Source organism: Rhea pennata, chromosome 9 (genome assembly GCF_028389875.1).
Source record: "Rhea pennata isolate bPtePen1 chromosome 9, bPtePen1.pri, whole genome shotgun sequence".
Taxonomy (NCBI): Eukaryota; Metazoa; Chordata; class Aves; order Rheiformes; family Rheidae; genus Rhea; species Rhea pennata.
In genome coordinates, this window is record NC_084671.1 from 17,546,005 (window position 1) to 17,573,923 (window position 27,919).

The 27,919-nt window shown below is 38.6% G+C and overlaps 1 protein-coding gene across 1 annotated transcript; it reads left to right on the top strand.

Annotated features, from left to right (window-relative positions):
• The first annotated feature begins 303 nt into the window (after window positions 1-303).
• On the top strand, window positions 304-27,909 carry PCOLCE2 (procollagen C-endopeptidase enhancer 2). Its single transcript, XM_062582725.1, has 9 exons — window positions 304-386; window positions 837-945; window positions 8,490-8,745; window positions 10,674-10,798; window positions 13,154-13,290; window positions 18,894-19,048; window positions 22,646-22,729; window positions 24,731-24,898; window positions 26,602-27,909. The coding sequence occupies exons 1-9, from the start codon at window positions 304-306 to the stop codon at window positions 26,730-26,732; spliced, it is 1,248 nt and encodes a 415-aa protein (XP_062438709.1). The 3' UTR covers window positions 26,733-27,909.
• Window positions 27,910-27,919: the final 10 nt, after the last annotated feature.

Genomic DNA, 27,919 nt, shown 5'->3' on the forward strand with positions numbered 1-27,919 from the left:
CGGCAGGCGGCGGCCCCGCGCCGGGAGGGGCGCGGCGCGGCGCGGCGCGGCGGCGCTGGGCAGCCCCGACGGGGCGGGCGGCGCGGCCGCGCCTGGCAGCGCAGCTCCGCGGCGGGCTGGCTCCGCGGCGGGCGGCGCGGCCCTCCCCGGGGCCGGCTCCGGCTCCGGAGGGCGGGGGGCCGCCGAGGCCGCTCCCCCTGCCCGGGCCGCCGGGCACACACGGCCGGCCCCGCTGGAGCAGCAGGCGGCAGCCGCAGGAGCGGCTCCGCGCCCCGCCGCCGCCGCGCCGCGCCGCGCCCGGAGATGCCGCCCGCCGCCGTCCCGCTGCTGCCGCTGCTGCTGCTGCCGCTGGCGCTGGCGGCGCGGCCCGCGGGCCCTCCGCACAGGTACCGCCGCCCGCGCCCCGCCGCCCGCGCCCCGCGGTGCCTGCGCGCCCCGCGCCGCGGACAGCTGCGGGCTTCACCGAGCCCCCGGACTCAGAGCGCTGCAGGCGTGATTGTAGCATTGTAGTAGTTACTCCTGAATTTACACACCAGTTCTTTTTTGTATCACAGCACTGCACCTTCGCGGGGGCTAGGAAGGGGGGGGGAGGGTGCCAGCCTGTGGGAACCTGGAATTAAGGTCCGAGCAGCTGCTTCTTCCCGACTCACAATTTGTGCATCAAACTGCAGATTTTATATCGGGGATGAAATTAACTTGGTAATGAAACATTTGTTTGCAATTAGCTGCATTTTTAAGTATTTTATTATGCAGTCAACGCCTCTTTGCTATCATTTATCAAAGACTAAATGTAATATATTTAAAAATTAAGCATCATTTTTTCCTGTTATTTCCAGGCCTACGTTTGCATGTGGAGGAGTCGTATCTGGAGAGTCAGGGTTTATTGGGAGTGAAGGATTTCCTGGAGTCTACCCTCCAAACAGCAAATGTACTTGGAAAATCACAGTAAGAATTTTTAATATCACAAATCAGTGCTGAGGGCAATGCAGAGCCAATTCTTATTAATTGTATAAAAACTAGCCAGTGTTTTATATGGGATAACAGATGTGTGCAACAAATTCAGTAACTCACAGCTGCTCGGCTATATGGAGCTTTTGAGGATTCCTTTAATGTGATAATAGTGGCTGGAATGTGCAAACTATAAAGCTGACCTTGTCTACTTTCAGAAGCAAATATTTCATTGACTTACACCTCTAATTCTTTTAAAAAAATCAACCCCCTTGAAAGCTCATATTTATCTTTCTAGTCACTACAGAAATCAATAGTTAATTTGATCAAAAGCATTTAACTGAAGGTTTGAGGTGTGAGTAAATGTAAAGCAAATTAGGAATAGCTGATCTGTTAGTAATAGGTCACAGGAAAAGTTTCAAACAAAAACAAATTCAAGAAATGGTTTGACAGTAATTTTGTAGTGCTCATAATGCTGTTCTGCTGGCCAGTACATCCAGCGTATATCATACAGCAAGGTGACAAAGCAATAGAAAAGTGTTGTTACATCTATAAATGACCTTAGATGTATGGTATGATATAATGATGCTGAAATGAGACTGTAGAGGAGAGACTTGTAGCCACCAACAGCAGGAGTGAGTGAGGAAACACTCCATTAATCAACTAAGACTAAACATATCTCCAGTATTGGATATGTTGTCATCCACAGACTCAGAGAAAGATTTTAATTAATGATTTTACCTTCTCTCACATCTGCACAAGTTAAGCTTCCAAAGTGACCCTCAAATTTCTCTTCAAAAATGGCACAAATCAGTAGGAGATTCTTCAACTTCCAGGCCTAGAATACGAGCTTTACAGGAGAAAAAAAAAAAAAAAAGAAAAAAAGAAAAAGGAAGAAGTGTGAAGTGTAAGAAAGAAAATAGATTAGTCTGTGTGTTGCAGCAATCACTGAAGACAACCTTCATTCAAGTATGGCACCACAGCGTAGGTGGTGGGAGCAGAAGGGATGTCAGAGGGTCTCCAGCTACTGAAGAGACGCGGCCCCAAAGGGGGAGACGTTGATCTGCGTACAGTGTTCTGTTACGACTCCCATGCCAAACAAGAGACGTCGCTTGAGTTGTTTTATCTGATGGATGCCAGAGAAGCTGCAACAGCTGCTTTCTGCACCTTTGTGCTGCATTATCATAAGGCCAGGTTAGGGGTTGCCTGTGAGAGACTTTACCTGGAAGAGTATGATTTGAAATGTAGAGTATACTTATCCGTCTGAAGAGGCTGAGATTACAGCAGCTACTGCGGGCCCGTCTTGCAGTCTGAAGAGCAGACACAAATTCCATTTGAAATAATACAAGCATGCCTTAAATCAAAGGAATAACAACAAAGTTAGTTTATCAGCACAAACTGATATTACATCTTCAGAAGCTCAAAATTGAATCTGGAAGGAAATAATCATTTTAGTGATAACAGCATAAAGTTTTACTGTTACAAAATTTGGCTTAAAAATGGAAGCATGCACTGAAGAATCCTACTGGTCTGCCCTTCGTCTTATATTTGGGGGGGAGGAGGGAGGGGCAACTGACTGTATGTAAGCAGCCGCAGAGTGTATTTTCACTGCAGAGCTAACGCTGCTGTCAGAACGAGGTGCGAGCATCCAGGTTAGCCTGGCGCAGCCGTGAGAAGCCAACCCACACAGCTGTAGCAGAGCTGCGCCTGCACTCGTGCTCCATTGACCGTGTGGGAGCTCGAGAGCCTTTGGCATGTCATGGTCACCCTGGCTCCTGCTTTCCTGCTGTTTACTTGTAGCCTTCAGGCTGACGGATACCGGTTCCTCCGAGCTCGCCCAAAGCCAGGGAAGGGCTGCACGCCTCTGCGGCAGCTCAGGGCTTTTTGTGCCCCTCACCTCATTCGGCCCCTCACCTACACCACCAGTCACTAAGCCAAGCTGATGTTTTTTCCCCATGAATTGTGGAGAATTCCTATGTCTTTTCCATGTGTAGGAAGGACTTAGGGAAAGCAGTGGAGGACTACCAAAATTTGCAAGACTCGACCTGTGCTCTCTGTAGAAGGAGAATGATCTGAAGCAGTCTGAAGCTGGCTAGCCTGAATTTAAACAACAAAATCCTGTGATCAGCTACTGAAACATGGATCACTATCACTTGCAGTAGCATCTAAGTAAGAAACTGAGTTATATGCCATGAAGAAATATGCTTTGTTAGGCACATGTGAGCATCTGATCTCAGAAGGTGACTAACACTTTTGGCCTGTCAGTTTTAGCCAAGGGGTGTGAGCACCTTCCCAAATACGTTTGGCCTAATGCACAATCTGACAGGTCTGCAACACTGGAAGAGACATTGATTCACTTTTCTTCTGGGCCATTAGAAGCACAAAGCTGTTGTTTTCTGAATTAGAAAATCTCATCGTCTGCAGGAGAAATTCACACTGAGGCAGAGTGGCAGCTAAATAGTTCTTTGGAATAAAAATGGCTTTAGAAAACATTATAGATAGTACAGATAAAGTAATGTATCATTCAGGTATCAGCTGAAATCTTCCCAACTGATTTGCTCAAGCTAGAAGAGTCTCTTACTCAATTATGGTTCTGTTACTTCAAGAGACTGGGACTTTTTCAGCTGGCTAAAGAAAACAGCTTCTCTATTCTGAGAGCTCTAAGAAGTGTTCAACACATGCTTGTGGTTATATTACAACCTTGGCAGACTACCCAGCAGCTCTTAGTTGGCTTTGCTAAGAAGTCATTTGTACAGCTATTTCCTTTCCTATAGTAATGTATATGGCTTTATCTAAAATATATCATATACATTTACTTTTAATACTCTATAATCCTTCTTGGTCACCACCTCACATAAATGTGTCAAATAGTCCAAGAAGCTGGATCACTGGACTATGTTTTTCTGGCAAAGCGTGTAGTTCTCATAAAAGCCTAACATACTTTATGTGCAAAAATAATGCTGAAGACTGTGTTATGTAAGGTTATATTTTTTGTAGGTTCAAGAGCTGCATTCCAGCAGGTTTGCTGACAATAAGCAGGGTTTTAAAAATTGTCAGTGGAGTTGGGAATCTGCCTCGGGGGACTGAAATATTTTAAATCATTTTCTCAAAATTTTAAGCATTCATTTCCCCATATAGTTGTGAAACTGCCCTTCCAGTAAAGAACAGATCTTTACCCACAGCTGCATGGTCAGAAAAGGGATAGCTGAGTAAGAGCTAGTGCCTTCACCAGGGAAAGCAAGCTGGTATGAATTTAAAAAATGGCTCTTTTATGGCTGCAGAGGATGGAGCTAGGGGACAACGGACTAGGCAGGAACTGTGTTTCTTCCCAGGGTATAACTCCAAATATCTTTCACATTTATTCTCAGTAGAGAGAACCAGTATGTTCAGCTTACAGATAGCTGATACATTTTTCAAATCTACCTAGGACTGTTACAGGAAAACATACAATCAGCATTTTGCTACTAAACATTTACAATACATGTTTAAAAATTAGCCAAAATATTTTTTCAAAAATTTGGCGTTTCAGGGATTTTCCTCATCAAATTACTATTTTCCAAACAAACACTCTAACAAATAATTTGGAAAAGTAGGACAGCTTGGGAATCCTCCCCAGAAACTGAAAGACATGCCCTCATGAATTGGCTTCATTTTGAGCCAAAATAACATTAAAGGACAGCTTCACTGCTTCAAACATAAATGAACTGTGATTAATATTACATAAAATATCTGCTAAGAATGATAACAGAAAAAATATATTGGGACCTTATTTTGTCATAGGTTGTGTACATATAATAAACATGCCCTTTCTAAGAAGTTAATAGTCTAAATGGATGCTCTGGGGGAATTACGCTCTTGAACAACTCTCCGAAAATATGCAGGGACTCTATTTTTCTTTGGCTGCCAATGGGACTAATGCAAGCTCACAAGAAGAAGTGACATCTTTCACAGGCACTTCGTGTCATAATGTCTGAGCCTAAAGAAGTGCAGAGAGCCAAAACAGGAAAGAACAGGGCAGCAAAAGGCAAGTACCAGTCAGTCACCCTCGGAGTGACCAGGAGGGGCAGAAGGTAAGAAAGCTGTCGTTGCAAGATGCCAGCTGCAGGGATAAAACAGAAAAATAAGGCACACCCTGCAGGGGAGGCATCACATATTCTTCCTTTGACTCCTTCCTCTTTTCATTTTATAAGAACAGAGCTACAATTTCTTCCAATTCCTCCTCTGAGGTATCACATCTTACTGCATCAGGCTCAGATGCAGTCCAAAGTAAACAAAACTGAGTCATGCAGGCCTTTGCCTTCTCCCCTGTGTTTCTCGTGGAACAATGTTTTACATGTCCTAAGATACACACTGGCAGCTTTTAACACATTAGTTTTCCAGATTAAAAAAAAAAAAAAAAAAAAAAAGGCATGGTTGTGGTGGAGGAGAAGTATTGTTTTCCAGAGATGCGTGTGTGCAGGGTGGGATCCTTGGGAGCAGCTGCAAACCGGGGCGGGTGCTGACAGAGCGGGCAAGCTCTGTTGTCAGCACCCACACGTAACCCTGTTAGACCACAAGCTTTTAATTGATTTAACATGGTGGAACACTTTCGTTATTTTTGTGAGTAATGACAGATACTATTTTACTAAGTAATGACATTTCTTTAGAAAACAGTGACAGTAAATAGTGCCTGTGACTGAGGGAGCCCATTTGCACGTTTCTGTATATGACTTACCCCCAGCTCCCCCACGCAGGGGCAAGCACTGCCCTGAGCACGAAGGCCTCGAGCAGGCTCCGTGTTGAACATTCATGAGCACATTGCAAAGTTCTTCTAAACATTTCCTCACAAACTGTCATGAAGAAAACCTTAGGACATTTATAGGGAACAGTCTTGACCAAGATCAAGTAGTTGGCATCAGTGAGGGGTAACAACAGGGCTGGACCTGAGTCCTGTTCACAGCGGCAGCAAAAAGTCTGCTCCTCGCCCCCGAACCAGCCCCCTCCCGCACTACAGCTTCCTTCTCCCAGCTCTGGGAGGGGCTGCGTGTCCTCAGCGCAGCAGCTGAGGCTGAGAAAGTGGGAGAAATCTCATAAGCACTGAGAAAATTGCTTATTTTTAATTTATGTGATAGATTTTTTTTTTGGCTGAACTTTCAGAAATGGAAGATGGGGAACTTTTTCAGATAGGTAAATTATGGACAAATTGCAGGCCACTCAAAACAGTTGTCTGTAATGGAAAACACTGGATAGTCTAAGCTTAAGGCATAACTGCTCTGCCTGTGTTAAATCATTAAAATACAGTAATCTTTAAAGGTCACCTCATTTGGATCCTGTTGTACTAGATGTTGTACAAATGTACAAATAACAAGTGTTCCTGACCCAAAAGAGCTAATGCTATTTTACATACAGCTGTTTGCTACTTCTGGGGAAAAAAACAAACAAACAAAAAAAAAAAACAAAAAAAAAGCTGCTTTCATTTAACTGCCTAACTGTGGCTTTATCTGACTGAATTTACAGCCATCATTTTTGAATTTTAGTCTGTCAGGTCACATAGAGTTTGTCATATAATCATAAATAACATTCAAGTCTTCTGACATGAATCCCAAATTCCTCTTAGCTCATTTTCTGTTAAAATAACCATGTCTTAATGCCTCTTAGTGATTCAGACCAAAAGACAGGTGACTGCAATAGGAAATGATTTAGTTACGAGAGCAGCGATTCAAGGAATTGTATTGCTTTCACAGAATATTTCAGAGTAGCTGCATGTGTCTGTGGTAGCCTTATGCTGACTGAACAGGCCACTAGGTTAATTTTTCTATACCTGCTACAGGGCTTGCTCACTGCAGTAGCACGAGAGCTAAGCCTAACTTCTGGCTTTGAAGTTTTCTAAAACAGGCATTGTGCTTTGGAATTTCTGGGCGAGAAGACTGGAGGTTTGTGGTTTTGATGCCGTAGCAGTAACAAGGCGCATCAGCCCAGGAGAACGGAATGCATTTTGGGGGAGAAAGCTGAGCAAGGATGAAGGGGAATATATTGACAGCACGTTCTGCGCAGCAAGAGGAAGTGCAGCGCGGCTCGTCGCCCCCGTGCGTACGGGGGCCCTGGGCAGGCTCGGGCAGCCCATGCCAACGTCGGTGCTGCTGCAGGATCGGTACCGGCGCTGGACACACAAGTAGCTGCACGAGTAGCCCACTGCTGGTATGTTTTTCACCACAAGGCAGAGGAGCTGGTACTGCCTGTACCAACCTCTTTGCAGGTTAAGAGATGACTTCAGGCTCTAGGGTGCCATATACAGGACACAGCGTTTTTAACAACTGAGTCACAAATTCAAACACTGTTTGACAGTTACATATGGGAATTATTTAGTCCTATGTCATCTCAAACCAGTGTTTTATAATGAATCACTGTTACAGGAGGACAAAAATAACGTTCTCTTAAATAGTATGGCTTAAATATGAAATGTTTGCAATTCAGTGTGCCTTTTATATTTAAAGCAGAAAATAATAGCCATGTCTCAGTAAAATTGAACAGCTGCAATTATTTTAATTGGTAACCACTCTACCAGTCTATGAATTAAACACAGGTAATTACACTCTGCCTGTCTAGCATCCCTCCACACTTTAAGATACCGTTTCCCCTCTTTCCATCCTGTGGCATAGTATCAAAACATTCTGTTATAATAGTTTTCACTTCTCAGTGTGTAGCTTATGCTCTTAAAAGCTTGCAAGTCTACAATGCTATCCCAGGAAACATTCTCCTTCTTGTGAGCTATTATATTCTCTTAATCTACATCACCCTCGGGAACCTTGCCTCCTTCACAACGTCTACAGATGTAAAGATGCAAGATTCACTCTGTCTAATATTTCCTCGGATACTTCAGAAAACACAAATTTTTCTGTACTGAGAATACTCACTCATGGTTCTTTTGAACTGTCTAGTTAGTTTTACATATTCTTTCAAATATTACTGTTTCATTGTACCTTTCAAGCTAAATGCACCTTCTCCAATAGCTAAATATTAGGGTCATACAGCATTAGCCATGAAGCTTCTAATTTTATTTATAAATGTGTGTTGTGTGTCAGTAAATAAAAAAAAATCATTCAAATTGTGATACTGGATGACAAGTCAGCAAGATAATAGAGGCAATTTCATTTGGTCTAAATTCAAAATTGCTTGTTTAAAAAAAAAACATACTAATTTGATTCTGCTAACCTCACTCTGTGACAGGGAGTTGTATGGCTGATGAGTACTTCCAGGAAAACATGCATTTGAGAAGCATGCCAAGCTGAACTGGGAGGTGAGCCCATAGTAACCAACTATGTCAGTCTGCGCAGAAGGTGGATCAGGAAGAAGATATTGGCAACAGAGAGGGCTAGAGCTTATTTTTATGATTGGCTCAATATGATTTAAAAAACCACTCTGTCTGGAGTACAGTTGCACAAAGACCTTAACTGACAAGAGGTGAAGAACAGGAAAATACATGTGCAAATAACTGGATCAGATAAGATACTTGGTGTCAGTCACACTTGAAGACACATTTCTCCCTCTGTCTCCCTCTGCAGGTCCCAGAAGGCAAAGTGGTGGTTCTGTCTTTCAGATATTTAGACCTGGAAAGTGACAACTTGTGCCGATACGATTTTGTGGATGTGTACAACGGCCACACCAATGGACAACGCATTGGCAGGTTCTGCGGCACTGTGAAACCGGGTGCCCTTGTATCCAACAGCAATAAAATGCTCGTGCAGATGACTTCAGATGCTAATACTGCTGGAAGTGGATTCATTGCTAAGTTTTCTGCAGCAGAACCACATGAAAGAGGTAACAATTACATATGTGCAAAAGATAAATATAACTGTACAGCTCTATGGAGAGCTACATGAATTTGGAGAGCAATAAAATTTGCAATACTAGAGATTAGAGATTGTGCTGCTCAACATATTAATTTTCTGGTTTAGCAAATAGCAAAGTATAAACAATTACCAATAATATATAGTTAACCAAAGTCATAAAGAGGAAGGCTAATGACTGTAAGAGTTGCAGGACCTCAACTACTAGCAATACGATGACAGCTAATCAATAAAATGAGAGATGAAATTCGATGTAGATGAATGTTGCAAATAGGCAGAAAAACACCCTAACTTCATGTACACTGCAGCAGGCTCTGAACTGACTATTACAATTTAGGAATAAGATATAAGGGTTAAAATAGTTTAAGAAAACAGCAGTTGATGGAAATAGCAATCCACTGCTCAGTAGGTTCTGAGCAAACTTTTTTGTTCTCAAAAAAGCAAACAGAAGCTTAAATTAAAAAAAAAGGAATAAAAACCAAACCAAGAAAGATTACTATGCCATTGTAAATCCATAATGGATTTACATCTTGAATATGGTGTGCCATTCTGATATTCCCATCTCTAAACAGGAAATAATAAAGCTAGCAAAACAGTCAGACAACAAATACAATCAGCATTAAGGAACATCATCCACATGAAGGCCAGCTGGACCTCTTCACACTGGAAAAGAGAAGATCAAGGGAGATGTAGGAGGAGGCTCCAAAATCATGAGAAAATGAATGGGGAGCAGATAGTCACTATCTCTTCTGATATAAAAAACAGAGGAGGACATGGCTGCTAAGGAAAGTAGACTGATTTTTCTTGGTGAGCTGTTAAGCTGTGGAGTGCTGTACCACGGGACATCTCAGACTGTGAATGTCTACACTGGTTTAAGAATAATTAGAAAAAACGTGTGAAAGAAAAATCTGTTAGGGGTTATAAAACACAAAGGCATCACCTTTCACTCAGAAAGGCCGTGAACTGCTAGAGCCTGGGAGATTGTAGCTGGGTCATATCACTAGGTTCTTGCCCCGCTAATTCACTTTTTTCCAGCATTTTCACTATTAGCATCACATCAGACTAGACAGATCTTTAGGTTGGTGTGGTACGGACATTAAATGATTCATTAGTCTTTCCACTTACTTTTTGAAAGATGTATTAGACAACTGTGACCTGATAAAGTTACCATAACAAAGAGGTTTGATTCACAATAATACTATACAAAAGGATTACATATATGATGTAGATTTGTAATTTGGGACTCAGAGAAATGTAGTGTAGATTGACATTAAAAATATTGTTGGAATTCATTTCCAGATGACTCCTTGCTTTCCAAGAATAGCAGCAATAGCAGCTCCTTGCACAAGCCACAAACCTTTCTTCTGTGCTCTATTTACCTAAAGAAGCTGAAAACTAGAAGCATCTTGCAATCTTGGAATAAATTTTTAAATGTAAAAAATGATAATGATACTAACATGTTCGTTTAAGAAAAACATAACAAGTAAAGAAAAAAGGACACTGTAGAATAGTTTTAGTCTCTTCCCAGTGAACAAATGGATAAAGCTAGCTGGACTTCCAAACTGGTAATTAGTAAACATTGTTTAAGGTATGTTGGCATCATTAGCAAACACTGTATTTCTGTTCAAAGATGAAGCAAATGTAGTTAGGTTGTCTTGTCTTAAACAGGATTTTTTCAGGAGGACTACGCAAGAAATCTCTAAAAAGCCTTTCTATCCAAGCAGACTGGGACAACTAGAGGCTGGAGATGCTTTCCAAGGAGACAGCAGACAACCTGTGCACAAAACATTTTGCTTGTATTGGGATGTTCAGCAGAGGAGGATATGGCCTCAGTAACAATTACATTGTTAAAAGCATTCCTTCTGCATTTTGGGTTGCATAGTGTATTTGTATTTGTAGGGGATCAGTACTGTGGGGGACGACTGGAGAAGCCTTCTGGGTCCTTTTACACTCCCAACTGGCCAGATCGAGATTATCCAGCAGGAGTCACATGCTCCTGGCACATTGTAGCCCCAAAGAATCAGGTAATTTTCTACCCTTGCCGTGCCTGTGTTATAGAAATGGTTATTACCTGCAAGAATGTATGTGTTATCAACAACCTGCTAAAGCACCTTGTGATTGTATTGCATTGAAACAACAAAAATTATACGGCTTAAATTTAAAGTGGGGCATGTGCAAGGAATGCAGGCAATCTACAGTGACTATCTATGCCCTCAAATATGTTTGGTAGGTTGGTTTTCTTAAGCATGTTCAGCTTTTTAAATTCCTCTACAACTCAATAAGACTTTCTTCTTAATCTTCTGCTCATGACCATAATCCTCCAAATAAAATAGCTGCCCCAGATAAATATATTCTTCAGATCTTTCATGCTTTTCCATTTACCAAGATACTTTCTCCCTTGAACTGAAGCTGTATGTCAGCTTAGTCTTTCCTGTATTCCTCTTTAATCCACATTCCTTGCTTGCTAGATACAGGTCATTTAACAATCCTATAAATAGGCAGCAATTTAAGAAACTCTTATCTGTAAACTGCAGCTTACTCCGGTTCTTTAAGTATCTGTAGATGAGCCTAAAAACTTTTCCCAAGCCTGTAGAGAAGATATAAGACAAGGATATATAAGCATTAAAAAAAGGGGGGGGGGCATTATTCTGTGCCTTTAAAGAACATGTTGCATAAGTTGTGTCTGAATATGTGTGTTCTTCAAATACTGCAGTAGTGGATGTTTGCACAAAAATGAGGCAGAGTTTTGAGAGTGACAAAAGCAAGTTTTGAGAAAGTAGTGAACAAGCATCTCTTCTCCAAGCTCACATGAAGTGCTGTTCACTTTTACAGTTTGACCCAAACTTTGGCAAATAGCTCCACTTCCCTTTATGTGAGCAATAAAACAAGTCACCCTTTTATTTCTAATATAAATTAATAATTGCTTTTATTTCAGAAGATGGAGGAGGTCTTATCATGCTGAGATGCTTCTATTCTACCATGAGATTTTATTTTTTTTTAAGTGCAAATGCACTAATGAACAATAGCAAAATAGATATGATATTCTGCTGCTTCTGCTGCAGATGAAAAATTCCACATTTCTGCTCCCAGTTACATTAATTTATATTTTTTTATGGAAAGCCTATTATTCAGATAAGTACTTCCATTTATATTGCATCTTTTTATCATGACGGCAAGGTTTTGAAACCAGCACGGTACTAATCACTGAAATAAAGCCCCTGTTCTGTAAGTTTCCTCTTTTCCCCAAATTACTCATGCTTAATGAGAAAAAAAAATGATGCATTACATATATATCTGATTAGCACAAAAGTATATCCAGGCAGAAATGAGATGTCAGGTGATAACCTGCTTCCTTTATTTTGCATGTAGAACAAGGTCAAATCAATCAAATAATGTGCCAGTGACGTATAAATATCTTTTTCTTTCTACGGTCTTAAAAGATTAATAATATCTTTGCTCGAGACAAACCTTTAAAGAGAAATCCTACACATCTACAGTCAACACAACTCTGTTGTCATTCAGGTCTCTATTCTCTATTTCAGTTGTGCATTAGGTTATATTGGGATTTCCTTCCTTACAACATGCACCAACAGAATCATATTGTAGCCGTTATTTTCAGACTAGTAAATTCCATTTATTTTTGCCTGACCACTCCTTTTCCTTCATAAGTAGAAAGGTCTATAAATACAAGTCATACTAGAGAAAAATAACATTATCACTAGAAATATTACTTATGTTAATTACCACTTGTAAAGCCATAAAATATATGTATGGAAACATGAGTCCTTTACCTACTTACTTTTTCTCTTGATTTTACATCTTATTCTCTAGCAATTTTCTTTCTGATAAAATTTTTTCCTGACTTTTTATTTCTACATCAAGTAAACATACATTTACAGCCACAGATCTGTGATTCAAAACCTGCTCTTACTGAAGCCAGTGAAATGACACTATATTATAGACTTTTAGAAAACAGCACTTTTGCTTTTTACTTTAGTATATCCAGGATGATACAATGGCTGTAGAAGCCCTTGTTTCTATGGTTTAGATTTAAATTAGTTACCTAGAAAGTAGTATAACACCTAAGAACTACTATTCATTTGTCATTTATTCATAAAGACAAATCTATCAGAAGTTAATTGCATAAATGTGAGTTCAAAATGTTTTACAGAATATTAGCAGCATATTTTGAACTATTTTGTGGAGATGAGTCATGTGAATTAAAATACCTTACTTCACAATTAAGAGAACTGAGAACTTTTCCTTTATTGAAAGTAAAGTCAATTTATTACTCTTTATGAACAGGTCACTTTATATAAGAAGCACTAATAAACTCTACATATCAAAGCCTTAATGAGATTCTTGTGCTTTTGCTGCAGCTAATAGAATTAAAGTTTGAGAAGTTTGATGTGGAAAGAGACAACTACTGCAGATATGACTATGTCGCAGTGTTTAATGGTGGGGAAATCAATGACGCCAAAAGAATTGGGAAATACTGTGGAGACAGTCCACCTGCGTAAGTAGCTTCTTGGATTCTGAGCTTTGCAGCAACTGCGTATCGTTTTGCTAAGTTCTGTACTAGGCTTTTGAAAGTCTCCCCCCGCCCCCAAATTTGAAATTTTCTATCTCCAACTGAACTTCCAGGAATTGTTTATCACCTTGTCTCTCCTCAGGTTTTCCCTCTTTTCTCTTTCCCTCCATGACTAGCCTTGGCTCCAACCTATACTCTTTTCCGTCCTGTGCCTCAAGCCTCATTAGAGCACAGTTTAATAATACTAGTTTTAATGCTACAGTTGAACACTAACATCAGTTATTATAGTTGATATAATAAGCGATTGATTATAGATGCCGAAGTACAAGGATCTAGTTAAACTCTCTAGTCTCTTGGTTCTTTACTGTCTTTATTTGACTCTGTTTCCCCCTCAGCTACATCCCTTCTGCTGGTTCCCTACCTGCTCCTTGCATCACTGCTCACCATTTCTTCCATCTATGCCGAGCCTTGTCCTCTCGTGACACAGACTGCTTTCCCGAGCGTGCCGGGGAGCACTGCAGGCTTTCAGCAGCTTTGCTATCAACTTGCTGCCAGGGTGTACGTGAACAACAGAGCATCTGGACGCTCACCGTACAATCCCACAATCTAGGATGAACCCAAGAACCACAAGGCAGTGAGACAGAAGGTACTTCTGCTCCTAATAATTTAGTAACTGAGTTTGAGTACTTCTAGATGAACAAGTTGCCATTTTTTTTTAACCCTACACCATTCTTTCCCAAACGCTATTAGTTGATTATAATGACTAGATCAGTTTAACTGTAGCCAATCTTTTTCTCCCATGATAGGCTGTAAGCCTCTTATCATCAAGACACCTACAGATTATCAGTTATGTTTGAACAAAAATTAAACTTTCCACATACCCCCAAGTCTAACACATTTGGGATAGAACATACAGTTTTATTTAATTCTGAAATGTCATATTTATCTTTACATGAAAGACTAAAAAATCCATTGTCTCTTAAAAAAATTCTGCACAGCCATTGCATTCCCTAACAGAAAAGAAAAAAAGGCAACTGCAGACTTGAAGCATCCAATAATATAACTCTAATGAAAAGCAGTCTCTAGTTAAATGCACTCAGACAGAAAGAGAGACAGCCAATGGCATTGTAATTATATAAACAAGTCTTGCAATAGAAGAACTTAATTATCCCCCCCCCCTCCAAAATGTGCAAGGTGGCTCCCCCCTCACCTCCAGGAGAAGCCAGTAATTTCTAGTTCTGCTTTCCCATTATTCCTCTCCTATCCAGCCTCTTAGAGCTAAGCAGCTTTTGAAGAGGAAGGAAATGCATTTTGTTTCAAGAAATACAAGCTTTTTTTTTTTTTAAAAAAAAAAAAAAAAAAAAAAAAAGTGGAGGTACGTGAATAGACTTAAATCTCCGAAGTGGTAGCTAGTTTGATTCCGAAGACGAACTAGTTGTGGCATAGGAGGAAGGAGGTATAAGCCTTGGTCTTTATATGAATAGTTTGCTACGCTGAGATTTACTGTGAAGTTGTTACGTACTATACCACCAGGAGACTAACAGGAGGTAGAGATTCTGTAGGACTCTAAACAGACTTTTATTCTCCAAGTAGCAGCTACATACCTGAGAAACTTTTCATATGTACAAATTACAGATGAAGATGCCTTCTTTCACTAGTTAATTTTAATTACTTACTAGCATGACAGTGCTGGAAATAGAGTAAACCTTAGCCCTATGGAAATTTCTTTGAAGTTTGGCATGGACTTAATTGAGGGCAGGATTTCAGAAACTATATTTAACTTCAGTTCCCTCCAACCACCTTAGGCTTTGAGTCTGGAGTTACGCTTTTTCTTTTCAATTTGTAACACTATGTAAAGACATTTCTTTGCATGCTTAAATTCACTGGCTCCTTGTTATAGTAAAGTTGAAAAAGCTGCTCTATAAAAAGATACTGACACAAGCAAGCCTTACGGGTGAGATAGTCATTTAAGCTCTAGATAATTCAGGCCATAAATTAATGATGCAAAGAGGCTAAATTCTAGCTGTAGTTACATACATAATCACTTATTTGCAGGAAAAACTTCACAAGCAAAAGTTAATTTATTTCTGTATTGCTTCCAGCCCAAAGGCTGTGAGATACAGTACGACCGCACAAGGCAGAGTTAATATTAAAGGGTTTGCAAGGCACAAAAGTGGGTTTGAACTCCCTAACATTTACCCTGCACACACTCCTTTTGCCAAACAACATTTGCAATTCCTCCTTTTTTGCCTCATGTATATATTTATAGCAAAGTGACTTAATATTTTACAGCTTAGGGTTTTACCTGAACACTAAGATGAATTGCTGCCCTGCAGCACTGTGCCACTTGGAGTGGCTGCAGGTGGACTGAAGGGGTCTCCAAACGGATGATGCTTTTCTTTCCCCTGAATGTTGTAAGCATCTGTGTATTAGATGATAAATCACCATCAGAGGTAGAAACACCCTCCCAAAAAGGAATTCCATTGCATCCTCTCCCTTTAGACAGGATAAAGAAAGAAAAAGCAACCAGATGGCAAAGGTTAGTTATATAATGCTTTACCATGACGTAGATGTAGAGATATCCCATTGATAAGCATAGTATGAGAACCTCACTGTGACTTTGTATATCCATTCCTTAGAGCTGAGCTGATACTGTAGAACAATTTGCTTTCAAGATACATAAAATAAAAATAAAAAATAAAATACAAATCTTGCATCAGAAACTTTTAAATAGTGATAGTCCATGCCAATACCTTCAGTTCATTCCACTGGTATTCTGTTTTATGCAAGTCAGATCCACAGCTGGAGCAAATGAACCTTTTCCTAGTTACAGTTCAAACCAGAAGCATGATTAACAAATCTAGTCTGATTCTCTATATACGTAGGTTGTGACATTTCAGACCTTTTCCACCTGAAGAACAAACTAAACTATACAGGATCTTGTCTTCCCCTGGGTTTTCAGGAGGCAGCAGCTAATAACACCTTTCACAAATGAGGCTGGAAAGAGGCAAGTGCCACTGCTTTGAGTCCTTGGGACTTACCTCTTTCCAGCTAAGACCTAGCCCTGAACTGTGTCAGGATCTAGTCTTGGCTTACAGGTCCTAGATTGCCAGGGCAGTGCAAAAAAAAGGACCAGTTAATCCCTGAGAGGCAACCAAAAGTAGCTTCCTAAACCACCTCTCTGTCAGCTGTGGCTCAGCATCTTTCCCCACAGCACATCAAAGCTGTGAACTGGTTTGCCAAAGCCCCAGTGGGCTTCAAAACAGACATTTTAGTATGGATTTTGTGCAGGAGGCAAATAAGGGCAGAAGACTAGGTTTAGACCCACAGCACGAGGCATAGAGATCAGATTTCCTGTTACAGAACACTGTAAGTGTCCTGAAAACAATTCTTAGCATAGTATGCTTCCTAAACAGAAATCCAATACACAGCTTTAACAGAGTCACTGTCCTTTGCAGAGTAATACTTAAGTGTGTGGGGGGGGAGAAAGTATGGCTTTCATGGATTTTCTATTAGCTCTGCAGAATTCTCAAAATTTACCAGCTGGTACAAAAGAAAAACAAACAAACAAAAAAAACCAAACAAATAAAAACAAAAAAAACCCAAAAACAAACAAAAAAAACCAATAAGGGCAAGACTAGTTTTGGAGGAGAGGCAGAAACAGTAGAGCATAAATTGAATTGTGAAGTGAGTCTTATATAGAAAATATTAGTTGCAAGTCTGGCACAGTAATTATGCAAGGTGAAACTCATTAACCAGCAGTTACAAACAAAGTAACATGGCATTCTGTAACACAACAGTTCACTTTCAGAATGATTATTAAAGTGGGTATCTTGAACTCATTGGTTGCAGATATGAATCTTTTGCCTTATGATTGATTGTAGGCAAGCAAACACAGTGTAACCACACACCTGATTCACAAATGCATATCTAAAATACATAAATGAAAAATATACAGAATAATCACAATTTATTAGAGATAATTATGCACCCAGCCACCCCCTTCTCCTCCCCTCACCCCCTAAAAAAAGGCCCCAAAAGCTTTTTTAAAATATAAATATGAAGGATACAGAGACTAGGTCAGATATTTTTCAGTATCTGTTTTGGTGTTTTATTCCCGGTGTTCAGCAGGCAGGCAAAGCTGTCATCCTGCTAATAATCAGGGCCCTCCTAATTCCACAGCCTGTGTCACTAGTGTGGCAAGAACAGCATGATCTGTGCAACTAGAGAAGCATCTGTAAATCTACAGAATTCCATATAACCACACACTTACTTTGGGTTATGTCAGACTCTCAACCATCACAGTAAACTGATTCCTGAAATACCTGCCAAAAAAACTGGGAGGTTAATCACAGATTTTATTTTAAAGGCCCAGTTAAGTGCTTGAAGGATACGTGCTCAAGACTCATGAACTCTGTCAGGATTTCCTGAAAGGAAAGGATAGTCATTTTAATAAAACTACATTATATAGCCACTTTCTATTTTCTTCTTTATTCACCATGATTCTCTTCCCTCTATCAATATTTCTCTTTCCTCCTCTTCCCTAAAACTGTTCCTTTGTTTGAAAACGATGCGTTAATAATTCCTAATGAATGTTGAGACAAGGTCTGTGAAACGTTCAGAAGAAAGACGTGTTGGTTTGCTAGGCTCACATACCACAGATTTTTTCCAACAGTAAAACAGTCGTGTAAGAATTCTCCTTGCACTATATCTGTATCCAGAGGGCAGTTAGAGTCATAGTAGGTACTATACAGTTTATGAACTAAGGACTAATACATTGAACAGTTTTTTTTATGACATTTCAAATTCTAACAAAATAATGCCATTAGCTCTTTAAAGGCTTGGTAACAAATATCCAGTTGTCTACAACTGACAAAAGATGAGCCCTCAAAAGCAGTAACAACTCAAAAAAAAATTTTTTTAACTGTTCTTGTCAAAGAATGTCACAGTTGAACATTGAATTCAGTTTCTCCAGGCCTTCCAAGTATGCGATATGTTTTCATTTAACAAAAATTTAAAAAATCGTTTACTCACCTCTGCTACGTATTGAGGATTTCCGAGGATTTTCCTGTTGTATTAAATAGCCCCTTCTACTCCATGGCTCTGCATAAGTCACATAGAAGATATTTATACTGACATAACCCTTCAGGAATCAGAGGTTTATAGGATTCAGAGAGCTTCATAGTCGGAACTCCCGTGTCGGACATGCCAGCAAAGGAACACGTATGCACACAGCTGAGCTGTATTTGGCTTTGCTGCATTTCCCCATCACAAATAGCACTGCTGGTGCAAACAAGTTCAGCCTCAAGAGGTACCAACTCTGCCCGCACCCACGTGCATGCTTACCGTTACGTGTACTGTCATCTGGATGAGGTTTCTCAGGGGAATATCCATGTCCAGCATTGCCAATGGCACTGTTAGTGTCTATACACTTACAAACATGTGTTTCAGTATTAGTCTAGGGGCAGATACTGCATTTAGACTAAAAGCGAAGCTATCTCTGTGTTTTGTTACAAGAATGATATTAACACCTTTTGGCATTCACATTCAAAATGACGGAAATATTCTGTTTTGTTTTTCTGTTTCAGGCCTATTCTATCTGAGAGAAATGAGTTGCTTATTCAGTTTCTGTCTGATTTAAGTTTAACAGCTGATGGTTTTATTGGCCATTACAAATTCAGACCAAAGAAGTTACCCACAACCACAGTTCCACCTACTACAACCACAGTCCCTGCTACATCAAGTAAGTTTTACTGGCTTTATTTCATGTCAGAAAAATAAATTATTCCAGGGCAAGGAAGGAGAGATACAGAAGAATATAAGAGGAAGTCTATTTAAAAAAAATGTACAGTTTACGGTTTATTAGTATTTCAAATGTTGAGGGACTAAATGAAAATTAATGTACTCAAGGGAGCATTGTAGAATCTACTCTACACAATCAAAAGCAAAACTCTCCAGGGTAAAGTTCAATGTAGTGGTAACTGGTAGAAAAAGCAAAGCAAGCCTTTACTCACTGTAGCTGAAAGAATTTTTCCATCTCTGCTCATTTTCTGGCAGTTAGCTAACCAGTAAACATCTTTTACCATGATAATTCAATAGTACATCAAATGAGCAAAATTCTTTTGTATAAGAATATTTCAGCTCTAAATATTTCAGGAAGATGGTTTTGTTTAGATTTTTTAAAGGGAGAACTATTTCTTGTATACAAATGAGTACATAGAAATCTGGCCATGTTTTTCTTCATCTCGTTACTAAGCTAAAGCGAAACTGGTACAGAAGCCACCTGAGCCCTCTTTAGATCCTGTCAACACAGCACTCTTAGAATTACATTTAGCCAAAATTATCTGGGACTGGAAATTAAAGAAGTATGTCATACTAAAAATAACTTTTAATATTTCAGACCAGACAGTTTATATGAAAGATCAGAGGGGGATTTCTCTGTAGGTCCTGCTAAAAATTACCTCATTAGTGAGATACTGAAAGAATAAATCTTATGATTTCCATAACCTGATGGGAGAGATTTAAGATACAGATATAGCACAAAACCAAATTATTTATAATGTTTTTGCAACACATGACCTGATTTGTACTTAAAACACATCAAATGTCAGGACAACAATGGCCTGTCAGCAGGGAAGCAAAAAGCTGTCATGCTTAAATACTGATCATGAAAGATATTTAAAATAGGTGAAAATTAGCATTATAAAAGTGAAATCATAATGAGCTATAAATCATACTGATGTGACTGGTACTCTAATAATACATAATACAGCTACTCTTTGCTATAAAGCACTTCCTAGCAAAGTTACTACTTCCAAAACTCGGTCTAAACTAATCCAGGTTACCAGATACTGCAAGATTTCTATGCCATGTGTGTGTTGGGGGGATTATAGGGGTATACATGCAAAATTTAATTCCAGATGACAACAGAGGGAAACTACTCAAAAAGAGAACCTGTTAGGCAGCAGAAATAAGAAATCCTTTCAATAACTGGTTAACGCCACATAGTGCAGCCATATTTAAAAAAAATCCCACACTACAGCTTGACTAAATTTCCGATGAATCAAATCACCTGCAGTCAGATACATCCAGTTCAAATGGAGTTAGCTTACTAACTTGCAAATCAGAATTGTTCAAACTTGCACAGAACTCCAAGCATTAATAAAACATTTAACTTTGAGAGGCACTTTCAATAATGACCTCAGTCTGTCTTACATAAAACCATTAGTACTAGAAGAAACAATGATGTGCTGTAAAAGCATGAAATATTCAATACAATAATGAAAGTAATGAAGAGCAATCCAATAGTCACATGTTGTTACAAAGCTAGGGCTTTTAATTATTTCATTGGATCAAATCATACATTTGTCTATTAGTCCAGCTACATATAAAATGGTAGGCAACCAACATTTTAACTCAGATCTTCTCCAATTCATATTCTGCTAACTCACAAACAGCTGGTAACCTTTACGTACCACTCGGTGAAATTTCTCACCAATCAAAATTTAGTAAAGTTGGAAGTGAAACATGAAGTATTAGCACAAATCCAAATCAAGGATACAAAATAAAGAGTATTTGTAACACATAATCCCAGTTTTAAATCTAGAAAATCAGAGTGCCTCAATAAATTTTTAGCAGCTACCATACTGGCATACACCAGTGATTCAGCCTGGTACATTTATTGCCTTCCTACTAAGGACACTGAATTCAAAGTCTTCAAGGTCACTTAGTTCTTAGCTTTGCAGTGCTGTGTATAGCAGTGAGAGAGAATGTATCTGACTAACCTGGCAACTATGCCATGAGATAAGAAAACTAAATGTCATGGCTTTGCCAAGTGTTAATTGTAATTTGAAATAAGAATTTGGAAAAAATCATTTGGTTTAAAGTTTCAGTAGCATGATGTATGACACTGTATTCTATATGGAAGTCACTACAATTGAAAAAAGAAAAAAAAGAAAAAACCTTCAGCGTATTTTTTAAAAACATTTTAGAAATCCACATCAGCAGGAAAGAACTATGCAGACAATTCAAGGCAAAGGAAGTGATGGCAGGCAGAGTTGTGCTCATTCTGTGCCTGTACAGACCTGACTGTAGGACTGAGCAGACAGTAAGTAGAATATGACTAGATTTGCCTCCAGAGGTGCAGCAAACTGATCTTCATACCACTTTTCCTTGTGGGAGGCATTAAACTTTCTAAAGAAGTTCACTGAGAGAACTGAACACCAACAAATATGAAAAACAAAAGAAAACATTAATGAATAGAGTCCTATTTTTAATCTTAGGATTTAAAAGGCAGAACAGTAAATATGCAGATCTTCTAACAGCCACATAAAACTGAAGACAAAGTAATTTCATAGCCATTCAGTTGAATCTCAAACTCAAAACATAAAAAGAATCAACTCATTCCCTTAAAACAGAAGTATAAATACAAGTAGCTTTGGAAAATTAATCAGAAGCTCTTATTTAGAAAGACCAGGCTGAATAAGATTTTTGTAAAATATTCCATTATAAATAAAATAAATAAAAAAAAATGCAAGGCTATTCTTCCTAATGTAGCTTTCCTGGGAAATTACAGTTATGAAGATTGTCTGATTTTTTATCTGTCTCTCAGCTCCATTAATAGTGACCTGATTGGCCAGTTCCCAATAAATCTGAAAAAGACCTGAAGCCTTAAAAATATTAAGTACCAACATGTTATGTGAAAATGGCTAGGTAGCTTTAAAAAAAATTTTTTTTTTAAGTGTGTTTATTTGTTTTTATACAAAGTACTCGATTTCAGGAAGAAAACATGAGTCAATGCTAAGGATATTCTGCTCCTAATAATAAACTCTTTGCCAACTATATTGTCTTTTGAAATAATTTCAGTAGTATATGGAATTACATGTCATGAAGCTATGTAAAATTTTTTTTAAAATCATGAATTCAAACTGTGATCTTTTCCATTACAGTACAGTAATTTCAGACCAAAGTCCACCCCCTTCTCTCTGAAGTAAATGTTGTTGTATTGTAACATTATTGTACTTCAAAAGTACTATTAAAGCTATACGGTGACACTGAGAAGTTTCACATTTAAGATCATACTACAATCAAATGCACATTTTCTGCAAAATCTCCATATACAAGAACAGAAATGTAGCTGACGTGCAAAGAACAAAATCTCAGGTTATGACAGAAAAAAAATGGAGGGGGGAGGGAAGGGGCGATATTGTCAGCTTTTGTTGTTCATCCCTTGCAATACCAGACCTAGTTAAGCACATATCAATTTTTTTTTTAAACATACTGCTTAGCCAGTTTCAACATACGTCATTTCAACTTTATTTTGATTTTGTTCTTCCAAAAGCTTTGAAACCTACAGTTGCCCTGTGCCAGCAAAAGTGTAGGAGGAGTGGGACTCTTGAAAGCAATTACTGTTCGAGCAACTTTGGTAAGAGCAGCAAAGTTTATTTCTTTTTAATTAGTCTCTTGGGACTGCATGTTTAGACTCTCAGTAGTTTTACCAGATGTAGTTTTAAGTTATTATTAATATAAAAATATTGCCTATATCTTATGTGCATATGTTGCATCAGTATCTGCATATCCCTCAGTACATTCCTGGAGATGTTCTGAAGTAAGTGCTCCATGTATGTCTAAAGCAAACAAGCTTTTTTTTTTTTTTTTTTTTTTTTTTTTTAATTACTGGAAGCTTCTTTAATCCCTTACGCCATCCCCAGAGCTTACCTGGGATGCCCCCTTTGCCTGCTCTGCCCCGCATCCTGCCCCGCGGCGGTGCAGCCGGTCCGAGGAGGGCGCTGGCCCCTGCTGCTCCAGGAAGGGGGGCGCAGCTCTGCCTCGCCTTGCTAGAGCCGAGCCTGGGGGCCGTGGCTGCAGCCCAAGGCAGAACCACTCCACAGGTCCACTCCTGACCCTCTGGCTGCGTAATCTGAGGCTGGTACAAGTCAGAAGTAGTTTTCAGGCTCTCTTAATTCGTAACCGGCACAGCCAGCCCAGGATTAGAAGGACCAAGTGGGTGGGGGAGGCCTTTCCGCACCTCCCACTGACCCCACGGCAGCACCAGCGCTGGGGCAGTAAATCATTTTTGCCCTCACCCTTTGTTGTATACTTGACATTTCTCATTCTTTTCCATGGCAAGAGTAAAAGTAGAAATATTTTGAACGTGACTGTGGATGAAAGCGTCTCCTAAAACAAGATCAGAAAGATCAAATATGATTTTTTCCATGTTTATTTGCTGACTTTATGAATTTAGAAAATAAGAGCTATTTCTTTTCCTTTTTTTATTATAATGTGATTTGAAGGAAAGAATATTGCTGATAGCATCTACCATTCCCTTTTGATACATAAAAAGGCCTACAAGTCAATCTAGCTTTATTAGTGCAGAAGAAAAAGAGAAGATGTTTCTATTTTCATACTGAAAGGACTCTGGGAAAAATCAGCAATCCTATCAGTATGAGGCCTTGGGCAAATGAAAATTTAGCTCCCAGGCATTAATTATTCCCTGATGCTCATTTGAGAGTGTCGGAGAGCTAGGAGGGTTTTTTTTGTTTTATTTTTGTTTTCCTTTGGGGGGTTTTGGGAGGGGGAATAGGAGGAGCACTGGGACTCTATAAAAAAAGACTATGATTTAAAAGATACAAGGAAAGGACCAGAATCACAGAGGCTGTAACAACAAACCCAGTCTGGTTTTATTTAATGTAAGGAAGAAAAAAGGGTGTGCCGGGGGGGGGGGGGGGGGAAGGGAGAGAGAGGTGTATTTTTTAAATTTTGCTTTGCAACTCCCTTTCTAGAGAAAGGGCTGGTATTTTGCGCAGTCTCATCATTCAAACATTTGGAATGCCAACTACCACATGCCTAAATTTAATCTGTTTGAGAAGACCCATGTTTTAGATATGTTACGTATCCGACATCACTTTGGTACCAATGAGGCCAATGGGGACAAATCATTGGAAGAACAGGTCAACCATTTTTCATATCTGCCTTGGTACTTGATGTAACTGTGCCCCCTCCAGGTCCTCTCCTTTTAACTTAAACCCAAATCCACAACACAAACCTGTTTGAGATACTGGCAATGAGGATCCACTGTAAGATATTTAATAATAGTAGCTGGATTGTTTTCAGTACAGCTTCTTTCAGCTTTAACATTAGTTATTAAACATTACAATGTGAAATCATTCTTAATTTAAGTGATCAAACTTAGAACTGGACTTTCAAATGACCGATATATTCTAGGAACAGTTTTATATTAAAAAAAAAATAAAGAATGAAGCCAAAGTTTATCAATAGTGACTTATCTATTAGAGGTGAAGGCCACATTTTGACAGCCTATTTCCAGTATTGTTTGCATCCTTATTACAAGTTAATATGCTCTTCAGCCTCTGTGGTGCCTCAATATTTATTTTTAAAAAAATGCATTGAATGTCTTTTCTTCTAGTAATAACTGGAACTGTATTCACAACAATGGCACGGGCTGGCAGTCTACATGCAACAATATCAATCATTAATGTATATAAGGAGGGAAATTTAGCAATTCAACAAGCAGGCAAGAGTATGAGTGCCAAGATTACTGTTGTATGTAAGCAATGTCCTCTGATCAGAAGAGGTAAGTACACAAAAATAACTTTCTGCTTGTTTGTGAAAGACAAACTGCTTTTAGAAATATGACCATAAAAATCAGTAAAATTACAGTAATTGATTCTATAATCAATCAGCTACTACTATTAGAATCAGTTACTTTTAGATAAAAAAAAAAGTTATCCAGATTTATATTGCATTTCTAAGGTTTATCTATATAGGGTATCTCTAAGATTTATCTATGAGTTTATTAGACTCACTTGTATCAAACTGAGTTTGAAAGATGCTGTTTTTAAAACTCACATGATGCAAAATTGGAGTCTGGTTCTCAAATGAAACAGATTTTGTTTTTACGTGTATGTACTTTGGAAGTAGTTTTTATACACAGTTATTTAGAAAGGAAAAACACAAGCATGCTAAACCTAAAAGAGCACTGTGTCACAGCAACTGACAAAAATCAATACATTTTCCTGTTGCTTCTATTCTGTATACATTTACATCTCTACTGTAAAAATACTACTGGTTTTAAACTTGCTTTATATGTGCTAACAGCTAATACTTGCACAGTATTATACAGAATAAATCAACTATGATCATTTCCAAATAAAAAATACTGAGATTAAGTTTCATAGAATCAACTAGGTAAAAAAAAAAAAAAAAAAAAAAAAAAAAAAAAACCAGTTATCAGCTCTGTGTCTCCTGAGTAAACAACAGGAAGAACAAGAACATAAATGCACCTATAACAGGGAGCTGTCAAAATAATTTAATAAGCATATGAAGAAATATAACATGCAGGACACCTCTGGTATTTAAGCACATGAATTCAAAGTGGGCAGTACCAAAGTGAAAAATCTTTGTCAGAAACTAGCTTTTGCTTTTACCTTTAGCTGTCCGGAAACTAGTCATCTGTCTGGGAGACATAACAACATCCTTGCTGGAACACATTGTCTCCTTCTAGGCAGACTGCTGGCTCCAAAACACACACTTCTGTTTCTCTTCCTAAGTCTCCTTGAATTATTTAATAGCCATTACTTAATATCTGAACTTTCTGCTTTTTCTCTCAATCCCCTATAAAATCACCCACCCCTCTGTGCCTGAAGCCCTTCTAAACCATAAAATAGCTGACTGTTTGAAAGCCAGAGCTAACCATATGTAAAGCCCACTGCCTATTATTGGCTTTCCTGATTGCCTCTTCGTACATCTGAAAGAGCTTATCCCCTTGCGTCACTGTCATCCTATCTCACTATCCCTTTTCCCCCCATACAAATACAGTGCCTCTCTGCACCTTGATTTGCCCAGCTGGTACTTTCTTTGGGGAAGGGAAAGCAAATGAAAACACCAAGTGCACTATTCTACCTTCTGAGCACATGAGAAAATAAGACATATTCTTCTCTAGGTATTAATCAATTGGTCCAGTGTTTACACTGTATTTCTAATTGTTTTCAAACTCATTTGACAGTCAGTATTTACTAAATATCTATTACTCTATGTAATACATATTTATGTAGCTATACAGCAAATACTTAATATCTATTCACATTAAGTACATAAATGTACCTTATTGTATAACAAGAATGGCAAGAACGGGTAAGGAAGTACACACGTTGGGTAGGAAGGAACAAATGTAAAAAGGTAACAGAGTACAAATTAATAAAGACCACAGAAATCGAACTGTACTTACCAAATCACATCCAGAACTTCTGTCTTGTAATGTCATACTCTCCTTTGTAGGTTTAAACTACATCATCATGGGCGAGGTAGAAGAAGACGGCAGAGGCAAAGTCTTGCCCAACAGCTTTGTCATGAGTTTCAAGACTAAGAACCAAAAGATCCTGAATGCCTTGAAAAACAAAACATGTTAAAACTAAACTCTGCAACTGCCTTCTATCATCTCTTCTAAATATAATTTTCACTTAGTATAAGTCATGAAAATACATCTGACCCTATACACTAAGACCATGCTTACCCATCTTCCCACACATCCATCCAAATACACCACACAAAGTGGTTTCTATTGTATACACCTATCAAGAGAAGAACAGACCCTAAGTCCTGAAGATTTGCAGACATTAGATATGAAACATACCCAATTCCAATTACTTGGAAGCTATTAATTTATAATTGTCCAATTTTTTAAGGAGTTATGTATGTAAAATAAGAATTTTAAGTGCAATATTTATAGTAACTCATTTTAACTTAGCTTTTTTTCCTTGGAAGTTGTTTTATTATATGGATTCCAACATTATTATCTGTGCTTAATAAAATATTTCAAGATTAAATCATATACCAACTAGTTATTCATTATGTATGAAGTGGGCAGGCCAAACATAGAAACTTGTTTTTGATCATTTACATGCTTTTGATGCTTTGGGTCTTGCCTACTGTGATTGACACTACACTTCCTTACTGATTAAAAGCTTGATTTTACTTTCATTGAAGTCAGTGAATCATTGATGTGAACAGGAACTGGATTTACTCTTCAAAGAATTAGACTCAACTGTATCACAGCAACAAACCTTTCTCTACTAGTAACTAAATAATGATATTTGCTAACTAGAATAAAGTTCCCTAAGGTAAGGAAAAACATAGGAATTAATTCAGTGGTGATAAAGTACACATGCAAATAGTTTAAATTTTTGTTTCTACTGCGAAAGAAAGGACAACAGAGCAATGCTCAGTCTGGAAGCAGTAGTGTAAATAGGCTATCTGGCTAATTTATTTCATTCATGTATGTAGAAATTGAAGAAAAGTGGCATTTTTGAGAAAGGAACAGATTGGAGGCAGTTAGACAGAACATTATATTATTTAGAGATCTTTGCCAGGTCTGTCTATTGTATCTAGTCATATATTATTCTGAATTATTCATATATTATTCTGAAACTGAAAGGTAACAACTGAAGATGGAAGAATAGAAATAGATTATAGATACAGATTAATGCCGGAGAAGTCAAAGAATAATTTGATCAGAAGCAGATACAAAATGCATGCTTTTCAAACTGTGTAAAACTTAAATATTAATAAAAATGGCATGGAACAGAATCTTGGGTCC